Source organism: Stomoxys calcitrans, chromosome 1 (genome assembly GCF_963082655.1).
Source record: "Stomoxys calcitrans chromosome 1, idStoCalc2.1, whole genome shotgun sequence".
Lineage (NCBI taxonomy): Eukaryota > Metazoa > Arthropoda > Insecta > Diptera > Muscidae > Stomoxys > Stomoxys calcitrans.
In genome coordinates, this window is record NC_081552.1 from 170,878,587 (window position 1) to 170,896,269 (window position 17,683).

General features: G+C 43.4%; 1 protein-coding gene across 22 annotated transcripts in view; it reads left to right on the plus strand.

Annotated features, from left to right (window-relative positions):
* The window catches only part of LOC106090074 (arginine-glutamic acid dipeptide repeats protein), a 137,344-nt gene that overhangs the window by 95,394 nt on the left and 24,267 nt on the right, over positions 1–17,683 (plus strand). For 17 of the 22 annotated variants that reach the window (XM_059365811.1, XM_059365764.1, XM_059365779.1 and 14 more), the window contains 6 exons: positions 4,896–10,005; positions 10,076–10,199; positions 10,276–10,420; positions 10,562–10,719; positions 15,452–15,511; positions 16,003–16,089. In XM_059365811.1, coding sequence (XP_059221794.1) covers positions 4,896–10,005; positions 10,076–10,199; positions 10,276–10,420; positions 10,562–10,719; positions 15,452–15,511; positions 16,003–16,089 — 5,684 coding nt within the window. The remainder of the gene's footprint in view (positions 1–4,895; positions 10,006–10,075; positions 10,200–10,275; positions 10,421–10,561; positions 10,720–15,451; positions 15,512–16,002; positions 16,090–17,683) is intronic. The other 5 variants (XM_059365795.1, XM_059365822.1, XM_059365829.1 and 2 more) reach the window with 2 other exon arrangements.

Genomic DNA, 17,683 nt, shown 5'->3' on the forward strand with positions numbered 1-17,683 from the left:
AATTGCATTGAGAAGGCACAGCACACATTTTTCCGTGCTCTCTTCACTCTGTAGAGTCCTGACATTGCTCTAAAACAGTGATGGCCACACTTACACAGTTAAAAATACATAACTGTGATTGTGTGGGGGAAGTAAAACCCGAACAAGTAAGTAAAGAAGATTTGTAAAATAACAACAATGCGTAAACCGAACGAAGCCACAACAATCTGCTTACACTGTACGTGTGTAATGTTCGTTTTTCCCATGCCCGCGGGCATGTGCGCTTGTGTTATTGCCCCTCTATGCTCTAAAAGGTGGGAGTTTCTCTCTGTTTCGTTTGATCCCTCTTTTCTTGTATTGTGTGTTGATTATTTTTTCCTTCCTTCTTCTATCGTGTTTGTGTGATAATTTGTATTTGTATTTGCTGGCGCGCCTAATGTTTTATTTTGCATCCAATAGCGCAATGAAACAAATAGTTTTGGATAGTGAAACTTAATTGTTCTTTATGACAAAATTGCGTCCTTATTTACCATAATAGATAACGGTTTCTCAAATCTACTTTCTTTTCTATAGGTATCCTTAAAAATAAGTAATGCGTTTTGTAAATAATCATTAGTTCACCTGTATGGTGTTAAACAACTGATTCATCTCAGGGTATACTCATGAAAGTATCGATCACTTTGTTAACATCGCAATTGTTTCGGTTGTATTTCACCTTAAGGCTGGTACTATATACGGGATTTCCGGCACTTGGAAACGCCACTGGCAGAAATGTTGTGCTTGTATTTGCTGGCGCCTAATAGTGCCTTGCAAACATTCTATTTTGCATTCAATAGTGCAATGAAACCAATAGTTTTATTGTTAATCCACCAGTTTGGGTAGTGAAACTTTATTGATCTGTATGACAAAATTGCATCCTTATATACCATACTTAGATAACGGTTCCTTGAATTTATTTTCTCTTCTATAGTTATCCTTGGAAATAAATATTGCATTTTGTGATTAATCATTAGTTCAGCTGCCTAGTGCTAAACAGCTAATTCATCTCAGGGTATACTCATGAAAGTATTGATCATTTCGTTGACACCACAACCGTTTCTGTTGTTTTTCATCAATAGTGTATCTCTATCTGCTTTTCTTTGCATTCTTTTTTTTTTCTTCTACTCTCTACCTTCTACTCCTTTTACGAACACAATGGACCTAAAGTCTCTTAGTGAAGCCCTTAGCAATAGAGGTTGATAGTTGCATGCACACCAACTAACCTAATACCGTAATTTCTGGAGAGCTATTCGAGTGAGACTACGTTCTATCGACATGCTATTTAGTGCAGATAATAACGATGACCACCTATATAAAGACTTTAACCCGAGCCAGTTTCTTCGTCAGCCAGTTTGCGCTCAATCGGTTGGTTCAATGCGGTTAAAGTATCCAATTTTCGTATTTTCCACTCAATATTAGACATGCTTAGTTAAGTTATATTAACCGTCAATTCATGTGACTTAAGTCAAGATATATTGTGATATAATCGCCATTTTCGTGCCACGATCGAATCATTCTCAGTTTCTCTATTTGTGGTGCATTTAACTTTGGCTTGCGCTCTCTTATCCGTAGCCATAGTTAGTGAATGGTGTTACTAAAATACAATTGAACCTAGATTATCCGAGCCTCTATCAATCGATTACTCTGTTAACCGGAATCCTGTGCTTTTCAATTTGAACCTCTCTATTAACCATGACTTACTTCTATTATCCACGCTTCAATAATGCTCCCTCTATTAACTGTACTTACCTGCGTTATACGTGCAAAACCAAAGTGAAAAATACAAGACTGACGGGGATTCCAAAGAATCAGACGAAGGAAACTAAAAGACCCAGAAACCCCCACTTTAGCTCGAGCAATTGAGGCATGCAGTGTTCTATTGGAATTTCTGTAAAATAATAGTAGTCTAGCATCAGAGCCAGATGCAATGCTGGTACATCGCGTACAAACTAATCCACTCAAACCAAGAATACACTCGCAAAAACCATATTGCATATGTACACCGAAAGAAAAATTGATGCAGCAAGTTTTAAAGGTACTGATAATTATTAAATACCAAAACAATACCGTATGGTATGTATAGGCTCAAATCGGCTGAACCGATTACCTTGAATTTTTTTCAGATTGTGTAGGTTGGTCTGAAAGGAAACATAGGCTCTATAATTTTTTGATATCGAGAGGGAGGCGGATCCTCCCCTTTACCCCAAAAGTACTACCCAAAAATAAAAGTGGACCGATCGGGACAATATAGGATTCAAATGAAAGGTATTCAAGAGTAGAGTACGAATTTCATTATAAAAGTTGGGTCCAAGTACCTGGGGGGGGGGCGCCCCAGCCCCAAAACCCATTAAAATAGGTTTATTTGACGATCATGGCAATATGGGACTCAAATAGGCTTTATAATTTATTGATAACGGAAGGGGGCGGACCCTCCACTGTTACCCCAAAAACACCACCCAAAATCAAAAGTGGACCGATAAGGACAATATGGGTATCAAAAAGTATCCGAAAGTAGATAACGAATCTGGCATACAAATTCATGTCGAAGCATAGGGGGTCACCTCACCCCCACAAAAACGCCCAAATGGGCACATTAGCCAATCACGGATATATGGGACTCGGTTTGTTTGTTCCGCATAGACTGAAAAACGGCAGAACCGATTTTCTCGAAATTTTCGCATATTGTGTAGGTTGGTCTGGAGGGAAACATAGGCTATATAATTTTTCCATGTCGGAAGGGGAACGGACCCTCTCCCTTATGCCAAAAACACAACCCAAAATCAATATAGGTATCATATGAAATGGTTATCCGATATCCGAAAGTGGTTCGATGGGCACAATAAGGGTATCAAATGAAAGGTATTGGTGAATATGGTATTAGGCAGTAAATTACAAATATGGCATAGAACATTTGGTCAAAGTAATGGGAGGTCGCCTATCCCGAAATACCCCCAAATGGCTATATGGGACTCAAATTAAAGGTATTAGGGAGTATATTACGAATATGAAACTAGAATTTGCGTTCAAGTTTAGGTGGCGCTTTTCCTCCTAAAGTTACGTCAAATGGGTTATTAGACCCATTACACTTTCAGCGCTTTTAATTTTTGTGTCAATATGTCAACAACTTTAACTATGTTATATAGTCTTACGGATGGTTTTTTTTATCGTGCGGATTATTGTTAATTTATTTATTTTTTGATTTTAGTATTACTTATTTTTTCCCCATTTTGTTTAATTCTTTTTTATTGTTAAGTGATCTTTTTTAATTATTTTTTTTCAAGCTGTTTTGTTTATAATTCTTGATAATTTGTTTTTAAATCCAAGAGTATTATTGTATATTTTGGTTTAAGTATTACTTTTTTTTATTATGCTTTAATCATTTTTTTTTAATTTATTACGTTGATCTTTTTTGAGTTGGATTTTTTTCAATCAGTTTCTGCTTATAATTTTTAGTAATTTGTTTTTTTTTTTTTTTATTTTATTTGTTATTTAGTTTTATCTAGATTCAGTAAGTGTTAAATAGGTTAAAAATTTTTTCCATTTTCTAAGTTTTTAAGTTTTTTATTTGTAATTGAGTAATTTTTTAACTTATGTTAGAAAAAGTACGTCTTATGCATAGTGTGATTATTTATAGGCCTGATGGCTTCGCATTGCATGAAATGAAATAAATAAATATGGGACTCAAATGAAAGATATTTGAGAGTAGTAAACGAATTTCATATCCAATTTTAGAGCCAAGTATTTTGGGGTACGCCCTAAAGCACCCCCTAAACTGAACTTCATTTTTCGTTGGGAATAAAGAACGAATTTGATATCTATATTCTGTGCAAAGTGCCGGTGAACGCCCCAGCTCCGGCCATGACAATATGGGGCTCAAATTAAAGGGATTTGGAAGTGCATCACGAATTTTATATCATTTAAAATACATAATTAATGAAATTTGAGAAAAAAAAAACTTCTACTAATAGCGTTTTCGATTTTCCGTGCAAACCTCGGTCGGGGTTCGACTGTACTTTCACATTTCGATTGGAACCTTTTACCTTGCCACCGCGATTCATACTGGCGCAATTTGAAAAAATAGTTTGACTATAATGATTAACCATCTGTAGCTACCGGTCAGCAATTTTATTGGAATGCATTAGATGTGACTAATGTTTTTTAATGACATATAAGCACAAAATAATTAGTACATTTATACATTAAGGAATTCTGATACATCTAAAATGGCTATGGATTATTAGAGATTCGCTGGCTCGTGAAATTTGCCAGTTCACGAAATACTTTTCAGTTGTCGCGTGCGAAATTCTTATACATCAGTTCTAGTTTTCGTTTTTTGGGTGAAAAATTAAATTTTTTTGTAGTAAACTTCACAAAATATAGAAATGCAAACCGAAAATGTTTTGGACCAAAGTCAAGCCAAGGTACATTACATTTGATCAGACAAGGAAAAATTATCTTTACACTCTCTTAGGTTAGGGTGCGGATATTAATCCGCTCCATGCCACTATGGACATACACCTAAGCCAGTAATAGGCTTGTTGGCGCCCTAGAAATTGAACAGTAACCCCGAAAAAGAAAATTTAAGTCAGGAATTCCGTGTTGCTTACAAAATCCTTATATGGCAATTAGTTAATAATAATAAAAAGTATTTTACAAGCATGCAATACAGACAATAATGACAAACCCAAGGACGGAACTTGGAAAAGGCATGTGTTCCTTTTAGGTTGTAGCATTTCTCCATACCATAAAATCATAAAAATCAATTTAGTTGCAGTCAAAGTAAAGCAATGACGTTTTATCTTTTTCTAAGTTTGAGAAATGTTTGTTGTTTTCAATGCCATTAAACGAGTTCCTATATGTTTATGTGTTGTTTTTAGTTACACGATAATGGTTATGATCCTGGTAAAGCACTTCAAGCACTTGTAAAAGCCCCATTAACAAAAAGCATCGAAAAGAAGTGGTGCGAAGACGAAATTAAGAAATTCATTAAAGGTCTCAGACAATTTGGAAAGAATTTTTTTAGAATCCAAAAGGATTTATTGCCTCACAAAGAGACGCCGGAATTAGTCGAGTTCTACTATTTGTGGAAGAAGACACCGAGCGCAAACAGCAATCGCCCGCATCGTAGACGACGCCAAAGTGCTTTGCGTCGCAATCGTGTTACACGGGCAAGTAATACGCCTCCGAAGAAGGAGGACACACCCGAACCGCAATCTGCTACGTCTGCCTCGACAACGACGACAACGACGGCGACGACGACGGCGTCGACGGCGACCTCAGACAAGGGTCGCGCTTCGCCAGTTGTCACTAAGGAGGAGACGAGTTCTCTGACTGAAGACGACGTGAGCGAGTGCGACAGTGATTCTAGTTTGACCCATAAAAGGGATGAGTCACCGTCTAGAATGAGGACGAGAAATAAGCAACAAACAGCACCGGGCACTGCGGCGAAGTGTGATCAGACGCAGGTCACACAGCCGCAACCAACAGCTAATGGAAAACGGCCGAAACGTGGATCCGATACGCCTGACAATGTTGCGGCAAGTGCTGCTGCAGCGGCTGTAGGAGGAGGATCGGTCGATAGTCCCAAAACACCAACAAAACCGGCATCGGAGGGTGCGGCGGCGGCAAACAAACGGAAGACCGGCCGACAAGAAACACCCAATAAAAAGAAACGTAACGATACGGAGGGCTCCGTCACTGGTGGTTCCAACACTGACAACCAGGATGAGTCAACCGATAATATCACGACTGCTCCTGTTGCCGTTTCTATATCAAAAGACAAACGAAAGCGGGCCGAGAGTCCAGTCGAGAGCACAAATTCGGATAGTCGATCTGATTCGGCCATGGACGATGGTGAATCGACCAATACCGACTCAGCCGAGCAGCAATCGAAGGACAGCAAAGAGAGCACTTCGAGTAAAGAGGAGAGCAGTAGTGGAAATAGTGAACTTGATTCGGCCAAGAGTGATAAGAATGTGATCCAGAAAACCGAAGCAAAGATTTCCGAAATCGACATTAAGGATAAAATCAAAAATGTTGACGAAGAAACGAACATACAAGCACCATCCTCAATGCCGCAAAACACTGCGATGGTCATCACCGATAACAGTCTCAAAGACATTAAAGCATCCAAAGAAGATCCCCTCGCTATTCCACCTACGAAGCCAATTGCCATTGTTAACCCGCCACCGCCACCAATTCCACCGCTGAAAGTACCCACTGTTGAGGCGCTCAATGCATCTGTCGACCGAAAGGAAGTTGGCAAATTGGACATGATGGACACCGACATGCCAAAGGATATGTTAAAGAAACTTGCCAATATGAAGCAGGAAATCTCAACACCTCCACAGACGCAACCGCCACCGCCACCAGCACAAACGATAATGCCCGAAGTTGTTTACTTCAAGAAAGAACCAAAGGACGCTGTTATTGACGCTGTTTGCAATCAGAATAGTAACGAGCCTCAAGATCTCAAAGTGAAAATTGAGGTAAAAAGTGAAGACATTAAGCCTCCTCTACTAGGAGGTCTGCCACCTTCGTCACAGGGACAAGCTCCAATGTCTTTGACTACGAAACGAATGGATGGATCAGATGTAGCACAACATCAGCCACCACCACCACCACCCAGTCATTTGGCACATTCTCTTGTTGCTGGACCTCCGCCCGGTTATATCGTTGAAGGGGGTCATCTCAAGTTTGCTGCACCTCCACCTCAAGCTAATCAACCGCCGCCATCTTCATCCCTGCCCAGTGACAACAATTCAATGCCTCCCGCTGCTGGACCACCAACATCGGTACCTCATCCGCAACAACCAAAATATCCTGCTGATGTAGAGCACAAGTTTCCAGACAGTATTAAATACGAGCCTGGAAAATTTGTACCTCAGGATCTCAAGTATCCTCCGCAAGCAATGGATTCTATTAAATATAGTCAAGAGATGCAGGCAGCTGCAGCAGCAGCGGCAGCTGCTGGAAAATTCGATATGAAATTTATGATTGATCAGCACACTGGGAAATTTCCAGGTGATTTGTCCTCACCACATGGCCCCCCATCTGCGGGTAAGACCTATAGTGGCAGCAACGATGGCCCAGGGAAAGTGCAAGAGCTTAAAAGTGGCTATCCTCCCCCTAATCTAGGCCCACCTCCAGTGAGTAGTGCTTCTACACCCAACGATAATCCTCCAACACATAAATTTATGGGAGGTCCCCAAGAGCCTTCGCCTCCAACGCATGGTCAGCCGCCAGGGGCAACACCGCCACCGGGTATAGCTATGCCAAAGCCACATTACGAACATCAGGTGCAGCATCCCATGGCACGACCACCATTTGAATCAGCAGCTGGCCTCATGATGAAATATGGTGATCCAATGGTAGGAAAGTATGGTCCTCAAGACCTTAAATTTCCGCCACTTCAAGGCCCGCCCACAGACATGAGCACAGGTGGCATGAAACCATCTCCATATGGAGAAAATCTCGTGAAGCCATTACCGTATAGCGGACCACTTGAGGTGGGACTGAAATATCCTCCTTCGGAGAGCCCTATAGACGCATCTGCGCGCTCCACTCCTGGACAGGATAGTCAAAGCAGTAATAGCAGTTCTTTGCCTTCCAACCAGCAACAGTTTCAGTCGCCTCATCCCTCACCACATATGCCGTCGCCAGCTGGTGGCGGTCTTCCGCCTGGAATGCATCCGCAAAATTTAATCTCTCCACATAGTGGTCCTCTGTCTATACAGGCGTCTCACCAAAGTCAGGTGCCTAGTGGTGCTCCGCCAGGATCAACGCCAAGTGGACCAGCTCCACAAGGGTTAATTCACCATCCGACTCCTACATCTGTGTCTAGCGGGAACGGTCCTCAAGGTTTGCATCATCCCAGTCATCTTCCTCCCTCTTCTGGCCCTCCGACATCGGCCAGTGGAGGGCCTACGCATAGTATATCATCCATTGCTCCCTCTGCAATGCACCCTCAACATTTACCGCCCGGACATTTGCCACAACTACACAGGCCGCATGCAGAACTACCGCCTGGTGCTGGAGGAATGCATCCGCACGCACCTATACCGCTGTCTTTGCAAAACCATGATCCTCGAAATGGACCGCCATTGTCATTATCAAGCCATGGCTTGGGTCCCCATAGTCAGCCGCAGCAACAAATTTCGTCGGGCACTGTACGAACTCCATCACCAGCACAACCTCCTCAGAGATTAGGGCTGCACGAAGAGAGAGCCGGGGCGTCAACTGCTCCCTCCTCACAAGCACGCGACCCACCAACGTCGCAGGCATCGTCGGGTCCGCCACAGCAATCTCCACACACACATCGTACATCGCCACTGCCGGGACTGTCTAGCAATGTGCCACCTGGGCTTATTGGTCATCCGATGCCAATTCACCCTCATTTGGCGCATTTGCCGCCAGGTCATCCGGCACATGCTGGCCATCACATGCTTCCACATTCTCTTGCTGGCTTAGGACCGGGTGCGGGTCCATTAGCATTGTTGGCTGGACCACCATCACTTAATAGTTTGCCTGAGTCAGGTCTTAGTCGTAGAACACCACCATCTTCACATATGCCGTCGTCGCAACAACCACCAATTTCCTCTGCAAGTGGTCCATTGCCTCCGCATGGTTCAAATCCTCCCGTCTCAGCAACTACCTCTATGTCGACTACCAACACGGTTCCTTCGTCGGCGTTTAGTCGAGCCAGTCCAAGTGTGTCCAGCAACTCGGGTCCTGGCGGTCCGAGTTCACTTAGTGGCCCTCCACATAACAGCGGAAGTAATTCGGGAACCCCCAGCGGGTTGAACTCATCTGCCGGTGGCGCACATCGTTCTTCTTCGCCGGCGTCTAGTGTGGGCAGTCTCAGCCGACAGAGCCCATTGCACCCTGTGCCGCAATCACCACTTAGCCATCATCCGTCGTCATCTGCACTTTCAGCAGCAGCAGCAGCGGTGGCAGAACGTGATAGGCACGCATTGCTGAGACAGCAGTCGCCACACATGACCCCACCGCCTGTGTCGAGTGCTTCCGCTCTAATGGCGAGTCCTCTTAGTAAAATGTATGGGCCACAATCCGGACAGCGAGGCCTAGGGGCATCACCGCCGCCTCATCTGCGACCTGGTGCATCTCCGCCTGTGATACGCCATCCACAAATGCCACTGCCGTTGCCACTTATACCTGCTGGAGCTGGAATGCCACCAATCGGTGTTCATCCGGGGCAATCACCATACCCACACCCGCTTTTACATCCATCTATGTTTTACTCACCACATCATCACAGCCCGTTCAACTCGCCTTATGGTTACGGCCCGTATGGACCGGGTTTCCCTGCGTACATTAAGCCTCCCGGAGCTGGTGGATCTCTGGAGCAAGCGGTAATGGCAGCTGCTCATCATCCAGGCTTACAAGGTCCACCTCCAACTCGGCCGGATGATCCGGCCTTAGCGGCAGCAGTTGAGAAACAAAAACAACAGCAATTGCAACATCAGCATATGCAGCAACAGCATCTTCAGCAGCAACATCAACATCAACAACAGCAACAGCAGCAACACCAACAACAACAACAACAACAGCAGCAGCAGCAACAACAACAACAACAGCAGCAGCAGCAGCACCACCAACAGCAACAACAACAGCAGCAACAACAGCAACAACAGCAACAGCAACATCAGCAGCAGCAACAACAACAGCAGCAAAACAAACCGCCAACACCAAAGACGCAACAGGGGAGCAATAACGGCAGCGGCAACAATGGCCCACCCAACCAAGGCCAGCCACCCGCGCCTACTGCTCTACCACCTGCAGGGTATCCAGGTTCTCATATTCCCGGTTATCCACCCCCGCCACATGTATCTCCCTTTCAAGAAGTTGGCAAACCACCACATATGCTGCAGCCCACATCGCACATGGATGCTCTACGAGCTCATGCTCATTCGGCTAGTTCTGGCTTAGTTGGGCCACCGCAACCACATCATCATCCCACAGAGCCCCGTAAGTTCGGTTCTCTTTGAAAGTCATTCTGTTGAGAAATCAAACTAAATAAATACTTGTTTTTCTGCAGTACCCATTGAGATTGAGCCCGATCCAGAGCCAGAGATACCTAGTCCAACACACAATATACCACGTGGTCCTAGTCCTGAAGCCAAACCAGATGACACCGAATGTCATCGGTCCCAATCCGCTATGTATGCCACATAACATTCTCCTTCAAAATATCATTGTTTGATTTCTCACTGCTTATTTTTTGTTCCTCCAACTTAGATTTGTTCGCCATATTGATCGCGGTGATTATAACTCTTGTACAAGAACTGATTTAATATTTAAGCCAGTAGCCGATTCAAAATTGGCCCGTAAACGCGAAGATCGTGATCGCAAGTTGGCCGAAAAAGAAAGAGAAAGACGGCAGGTAAGCTTGCACTTTTTTGCTTTTATAATAAAGATTTTTGTCTTATTTTTTTTTTTTTTTGATTTCTTGTGTGCAAATAAATCCATATTTTCTCTCTCTCTCTCTCTCTCTCTCTCTCATTCTCCCTCTCCCATCCAATAGCAGCAACAAATGCAGCAACAACAACAACAGCAGCAAGCTGTTGCTGCCCAACAAGCAGCGCAACAGGCGAAACTAAAAGCTGAGCTTAAACCCCCGTATACCGACACACCAGCCCTGCGACAACTATCCGAATATGCACGACCACACGTTGGTTTCAGGTGAGTATTAATGTGACAAAAAGTAGATGGGGAAAACAAATCGAAATGTTTTCGTACGACAGTAGACGACGAAAATTGGCAACCAGCTCTGAGATTGTAATTCAAGAGGGTAGAAGTAATTGAGTGAAAAAAATATTTTAAAAGTCATGGACACATAAATGCTGAAATAGGTGTACTTTAATAATGTCAGAAAAAAAAAACAGGCCCCAATGTAAGCAAATATTTTTAGTACGTGACGTTATTGTCCTAATCGCTGTATAATTCGAAATAGCTCCGATATTCCTAAGTTAGGTTAGGATAGGTTGGAGGGCACCCGACTACCAACCTAGGTTGCTAGCCGCTTCATTCGGAGAACTTAAGGTTCGTCTTAGAAGAAAGTAAAAGAGAACAGGAATATGGTGCAAACCAAATAGAGATACACCCCGGCAAGCTGCAATACAGTGGAAGCGACAGAAAACAGAAAACCAACACACAAGACAAAAAGTATGGAAAAAGTGGAGAGCCAGTTGGACCGGGGAAAAACTCAGCCGGTGCGAGTATGGTCCTGCCAGCCAAACCAGGCCTCTAAAGAACTCCAATGACAAGAGAGCCTAGTGCCTGAAGGACATCCAGGCATGGAAAAGGTGTTAACCCTTTAATTTGTTATTTCTTCTCGCAATTTCGGGACAGTGCCATAAAATGTGCTCGAATGTCTCCCATCGCCATGGCAGCCACCTAACATCGCAGTGGCCGGTCAGGACTCTCACCAACAATCTAGGGTCAGGCTTCCCCAGCTCAAGGACAATCGACGTTCTCGTTCCGGAGAACTTGGCCACAGGACCTTGACAAACCTGCAGCCAAGGCCTCAAAACCACCATCCCAAACAGCCCACACAGAGGGGGGTTCCCTAGCGGCGTCGCACTGTCAGAGCCCTGGCCAGCTCTGCAGCGGCTTCGTTCGCCGCCACACCTTGATGGTCCTGAACCCAGCGCAATCTGACATCAGCCCCCGAACGTCCGAGACGCTGCTTTCATCTGCCGACAAGCGTCGATTTCACATGACCCACAGCCAGAGCCTTCAGAGCCTGACTGTCCACATAAAATGCGACTTTCGTAGAGGCCGCCGCTCCTGACTCATGATCACATCCAAGGTCCTGTGAATCGTAAAAACCTCAGGCTGAAAGACAATGCAGCTGTCCAGATGTTTATGTGACGCCCTAATTGCTAGGAATTCAACAAAAACTGCTTCCCAGGGGCCCCCATCCAGCTCGGACCCATCCGTGTAAACAGAGACACATAAGAAGGCGGGGCGCCTCCAGTCCAAAGCCAACCAACAGATCGCCAACAGATGTCTGGCATATAGTCCATCGCGTCGCCTATGCAACGTATCGTCCAAACCAGGGGTTTTCCGCAAGACAAACGAATACCCGAAATCCAAGGAGCGTCATGTCCCTGACTCCTTCATTCTGACGGCAGTCTTCAACGCCGCACACTCCGAGGACAAGTGTAGAGGTCTAAGATCAAATCAAGCATTCAGTGCTGCTTTCGGAGCACTCTTCCTTTCCCCCGATATCAGCTCCGCCGCAAAACCCTATACCTTTTCGATTATACCGCATCTTCTCCTAACTCAAGCTAGAATTATCTTAATAGAGATTTGTGGGTATTTTTCTACTCATTCATCGTTGTTGTAGCAGTTTATTGTGTTCTATCTTTCGTCTGCTTGATTCTGTTGAGTGTCAAGACCCAGAAACTCTGCGACTAAGATGGGGTGCGTCCACAGGGATCTGGGTCTGAGTCGAGTGGGTCTGGCCGGGCAGTTAAACAGGTGACGTTTATCGTGCGGTTACACCTGGTTACAATCGGGGCATACATCTTGCACGTCGGCATCAATCCTTGCCATTTACCGCATCTGCTACCGTGTCTCCATGAATGTTGTTTAGACCTGCTGGATATGCCGCTTGATCTAGAGGTTCTCTCTTGTTGCGCTGAACCTCACGCTCTAGATCATGTAGATCTACCTTAAGGCTTCTGGGCGGTGGATATCTATCCACAAGATGATGATTTGGATGGTCTCTGCGATAACAGCCCAAAAAGACTTGCAGCGAAATATGAGGCAATTTCGTTGAGGTAGACGTTCAACAACCTATCGCAGATGTCATCAATGGGTGGGGGTCTGATGCCATGATTGTACAATCATCCGCATATGATACGATCTCTATGCCGTCTGGAGGGGGTGGAATGGAGAATAGGTAGAGCTTGAACAGTGCCGGAGATTTCACCCCACCTTGGGGAACTCCCTGTTTCACTCTACGGTGTTTCGACTGTTTATCCCTAAATTCCACAAATGACTGGCTACCACACAGATAATTCGCGACCCATCGTTTCAGGCCTAGCTGGAGGGACGTGTTGGCGATGTCCTCAAATAATTTGGCATGGCTGACCGTGTCGAATGCCTTCGATAGGTCCAGTGCCACGAGGACCGTCCTATAACATGGCCTGTGCTGATTGAAGCCACGGCAAATGTGTGCCACTGGTGATAGAAGGGAGATCGGTCTGTACGACTCCCCCAAACTCGGGTCTTTTTCAGGTTTCAGTAGCGGGATCACTCTGCCCATTTTCCACACATCGGGAACTATAAGAGTGTTCAAAGATAGGTTGAGGACAGTAGTAAGGTACTCAACTCCAGGTGAATCCAGATTCTGCAACATCAATGTAGAAGTTCCGTCGGGGCCCAGCGCCTTAGATGATTTGGCGCCACGTATGACATTTGTAACTTCGCCCACGGTAAATTGTGATGGCTGTTCATCGGCTCGGAGACCACGAATACGGCGAATGGCTCTCCTCCTAGCCCTGTCTGTCTCTCCCGGGATGCACATTAAATTGACGATTAAACAACCTGGCGTATCTCCCGGGATGCACAATAAATTGACGGTTAAACAACCTGGCGTATCTCTTCGGATCAGTCACGGTTCTTTAGCCAAAAGTGACAGAGGTAACAGTAACAGTAAACCACAGTTTGCCTACACCGGTGCCTAAGTTACATTGCACCAAGTGTTTCATCCACAAATTCCGCTTATGTTTGTTGACTACCCTGTTTATTTCCAGATTCAGCTCGCTGATTCTGGGGTTAGCGGGGTCCATACCAGAATCCCATCACGCTCGTCTGCGAGTACCACTGCCTGTGCTAAAAAATTGGGCCGCACTTGGGGTATTTGACCGGCTGGCATAAAGCGAGCGGCTGCGGCGTAAATGATTTCTCGGAATTTCCTATCGGCAACTAGCACATTAAAGGTGGGTGTCGGTTCACTGAAGCACCGATTAGTGTATTCTCTACAGCCGACCAAATCGGCCTTCTTCTGATTGATAAACGTCCGGCGCTCAGAGGTTATGAAATCGGGTGGTCGGTCGATGGTGGGAATTGTGGGGAGGTGGTCTGACCTCAAAGAGATGACGGCTTGCCAGTATACGTCACTCAGGAGATCATCGTAGGCGAAACTTGCGAGTTTACAGTTACGCCAGCTTATAAGCATTTTTATAACCGTCACCATAGGATGGGGGTATACTAATCTAGTCATTCCGTTTGTAACACCTCGAAATATTCATCTAAGACCCCATAAAGTAAAGATATTCTTGATCGTCTCGACGCTCTGAGTCGATCTAGCCATGTTCGTCTGTCTGTCGAAAGTCGTTGGGGATTGCAAATGGGCAACATCGGTTCGGATTTGAATATACAATAGCTCCCATATAATCCGATTTACCGATTTGATTTCTTGAACCCCTGGAAGCCGCAATTTTTATCCGATTTGGCTAAAATGTTGCATGTAGAGTTCTGCTATGACTTCCAACAACTATGTCAAGTACAGTCCAAATCGGTCTCGTACCTGATATAGGTCTCATATAAACCGATCTCCCGATTTGACAACTTTAGTCCCTGGAAGACCCAATTTTTGTCCGATTTGGCTAAAATGTTGCACATAGTGTTCTCTGACTATAACCTGGTATATCTCCCATATAAACCGGTCTCTCGATTATCCTTGTTCGATTCCTAAAAGCTTTAATTTTTGCTGGTTTGACAGAAGTTTGGTATTGGTCGATTATGGATTGCAACCCAACTTCAGTTGTGTTGCCAACGTCCAAATTTGTTATAGAAATGTCCATTTCTGCATTGAATTGCATACTTGTTTACAATTTATTTAGTAGTTGAACGTTAAAAACATTCATATTTCATGACTTTATCTTCTGGCAACGCAACTATAGTTAGTTGCCATCCATTGTCGACCCCTTATTTTGTATAAATTCTTAGCAGAATCCATGTTGGTGAGTTTCCAAGATTCGACCCGGCCGAACTTAGCACGCTTTTTACTTGTTTGTTTTATTCTCTTGAATTACAATCTCATCTATGTATTCATTTCTGTTTCTGTTTCGATTTTCGATATTATCTATACACAAAGTAATTGAAAATATATTGGACAACATCAAAATTATAAAGAAAAATTGATTTAATTTTTTTTTTTCTTATTTTGGCAAAAATGTATTTCGTCTTTCGTTGTTATTTTTTCCTCATTGTGATGTGGTATTTTTTATATACATATATATTTAATTTGAATGTTGTCGTGTGTGTGTGTGTGTGTGTTTCTCATTACTAAACATTTTGTTTTAGTTTCTTTTTCCTCCATGTCACAGTTGAGTGGACAGAAATTATACTAAAGTGAAATCCTTTATAATGTGTTTTTCTAAATATTTAATGATTTCAGCCCTGTTGAACAGATGGTACCCTATCATCATCCAATGGGGCCCATGTATAGTAGAGAAAGGTACATAATCAAACAATGAAACAAATATAACCCTAGCAATTATATAATCGCGATCATGATTTTTTTTTTTTTTTTGTTAAACAACTTGCTTGCTTGCTTATTTCCATTTATTTATTTTTGTATTAACATTCCCATCATGATTTGATGGCCACTATCAGATGAATTTAGGGCAAATTATGTATGCCACTTTCCAAATTTCTGTTATATCTCTAATGATATGCCAAAGGTTTTGATTCTCTATGATTTCTTTATATGCTGCAAATTTTGATGCAATTATGTTAATACAAATATCGACCTGCTTTTGCTTTCAGTGCAAAAATGTAACTTCTCAGTTTTTTTTTGTTTTTTTGAATGCATGCATTTTCTGTTTTCAACATTTTGCCATTGCTTTATTTTGATCATTTAACGTTTAAACGTTTAAGGACATTCCTCCTTCCATGGTGCTGATAACATTTTCCAATTTTTAATTCCAAATTTTATTATTTTTTCAGAGAATTGGAAGAGCTTAAAAACGCACAAGCCGCTGCTGCTGCAGGTCAATCGCGTTTGGATCCACATTGGATGGAGTATTACAGGCGGTATGTATACAAAATCCAAATCAAATATTTGCGTTTTAGGTTCCTCGTCCTCATCTTTTTATGTATCAAAGTCAAAATGATGTTTTATTTGTTCCATATGCAACTTGCAAATGCAAATTTTGCCCATGAACATTCCACTAAGGAACAGGGGCAAACTTCTCACATATCAATGAGTTCAGTCCGATTCAAGTTTAAGCTCCTCCTTTTTATAGCCGAGTCCGAACGGTGTGCCGCAGTGCGACACCTCTTTGGAGAGAAGTTTTACATTGAATAGCACCTCACAAATGTTGCCAGTATTGGGAAAGGAAAACCACCGCTGAAATATTTTTTTTCTGATGGTCTCGCCAGAATTCAAACCCAGGCGTTTAGCGTCATAGGCGGACATGCTAATCTCAGCGTTACGGTGGCCTCCTTTGTCCCATATGGGCCCACAAAAAGTTAAATCGATTTTACTAAAATACCTAAAGATTATGTAGGATTGTCGGGAAAGTATACTATTGGGTTGCCCAAAAAGTAATTGCGGATTTTTTAAAAGAAAGTAAATGCATTTTTAATAAAACTTAGAATGAACTTTAATTAAATATACTTTTTTACACTTTTTTTCTAAAGCAAGCTAAAAGTAACAGCTGATAACTGACAGAAGAAAGAAAGCAATTACAGAGTCACAAGCTGTGAAAAAATTTGTCAACGCCGACTATATGAAAAATCCGCAATTACTTTTTGGGCAACACAATATATGGTTTACGGGTTCTAGGGAATTTTTGTGTTACACTTATAGTGATACAAAAACACTTATTGGGAGAAATCCCTACACAGACCTATCGGAATAATGGGGAACTCAAATGCGAGGTATTTGGAAGAAGAGTACGAACTTCATATTTTTGTGCTCTTAACGTACATAAAGACCAAACAGGGCACTATGCGACTTATGATATTGGGATTAGAGCACAAATATTATGCCCCATAGGGCATATGCATAGACTGATAGGCACAATGTAGGCTTCAAACGAATGTTATTTGGGAGTAACGTATGAATGTGATAATAAAAATTTGAGGCCATGTGTCAGGGGGCCTCTCCAACTTCCCCAAAAAAAAAAAAAAAAAAACTCACAAGCTGACACAAAGACCGATTGGAATAATAACGGTACGGCGCGGGATAGCTGTGAACACCGCTCAAGCTGGAACATTAAGGTCCCATCTGTGTGTTGTTCATTGCTGTCACGAGAAGCTTTGCTGCTTACTACCGGGCGCGTCCACAGGATGTGGATAGTGGAATGTTGTCACGGGAAGCTTAGCTGCGAGCTACCGGGCGCATCCACAGGATGCGGATTGTGGAATGCTCCATACGGAGTAGCTGCAACAACAGTCGCATGCAATCCGCAGTATCGAGCGGAGAGTCTCAGTGAGAGTCCGGGCAACACCGACTCTTGTATAAATACTGAGTACATATGATGCTCGATATGACATGGCGCCTTTAAATATACCATGGTCATCACGTTCCCTCGGCGATCGAGCTTGCTCACCTATAGGAGCTAGACGAGGATCGCTACCTCCACATATGGACACGCCCTTACAGTCATCCATCCACATTTTC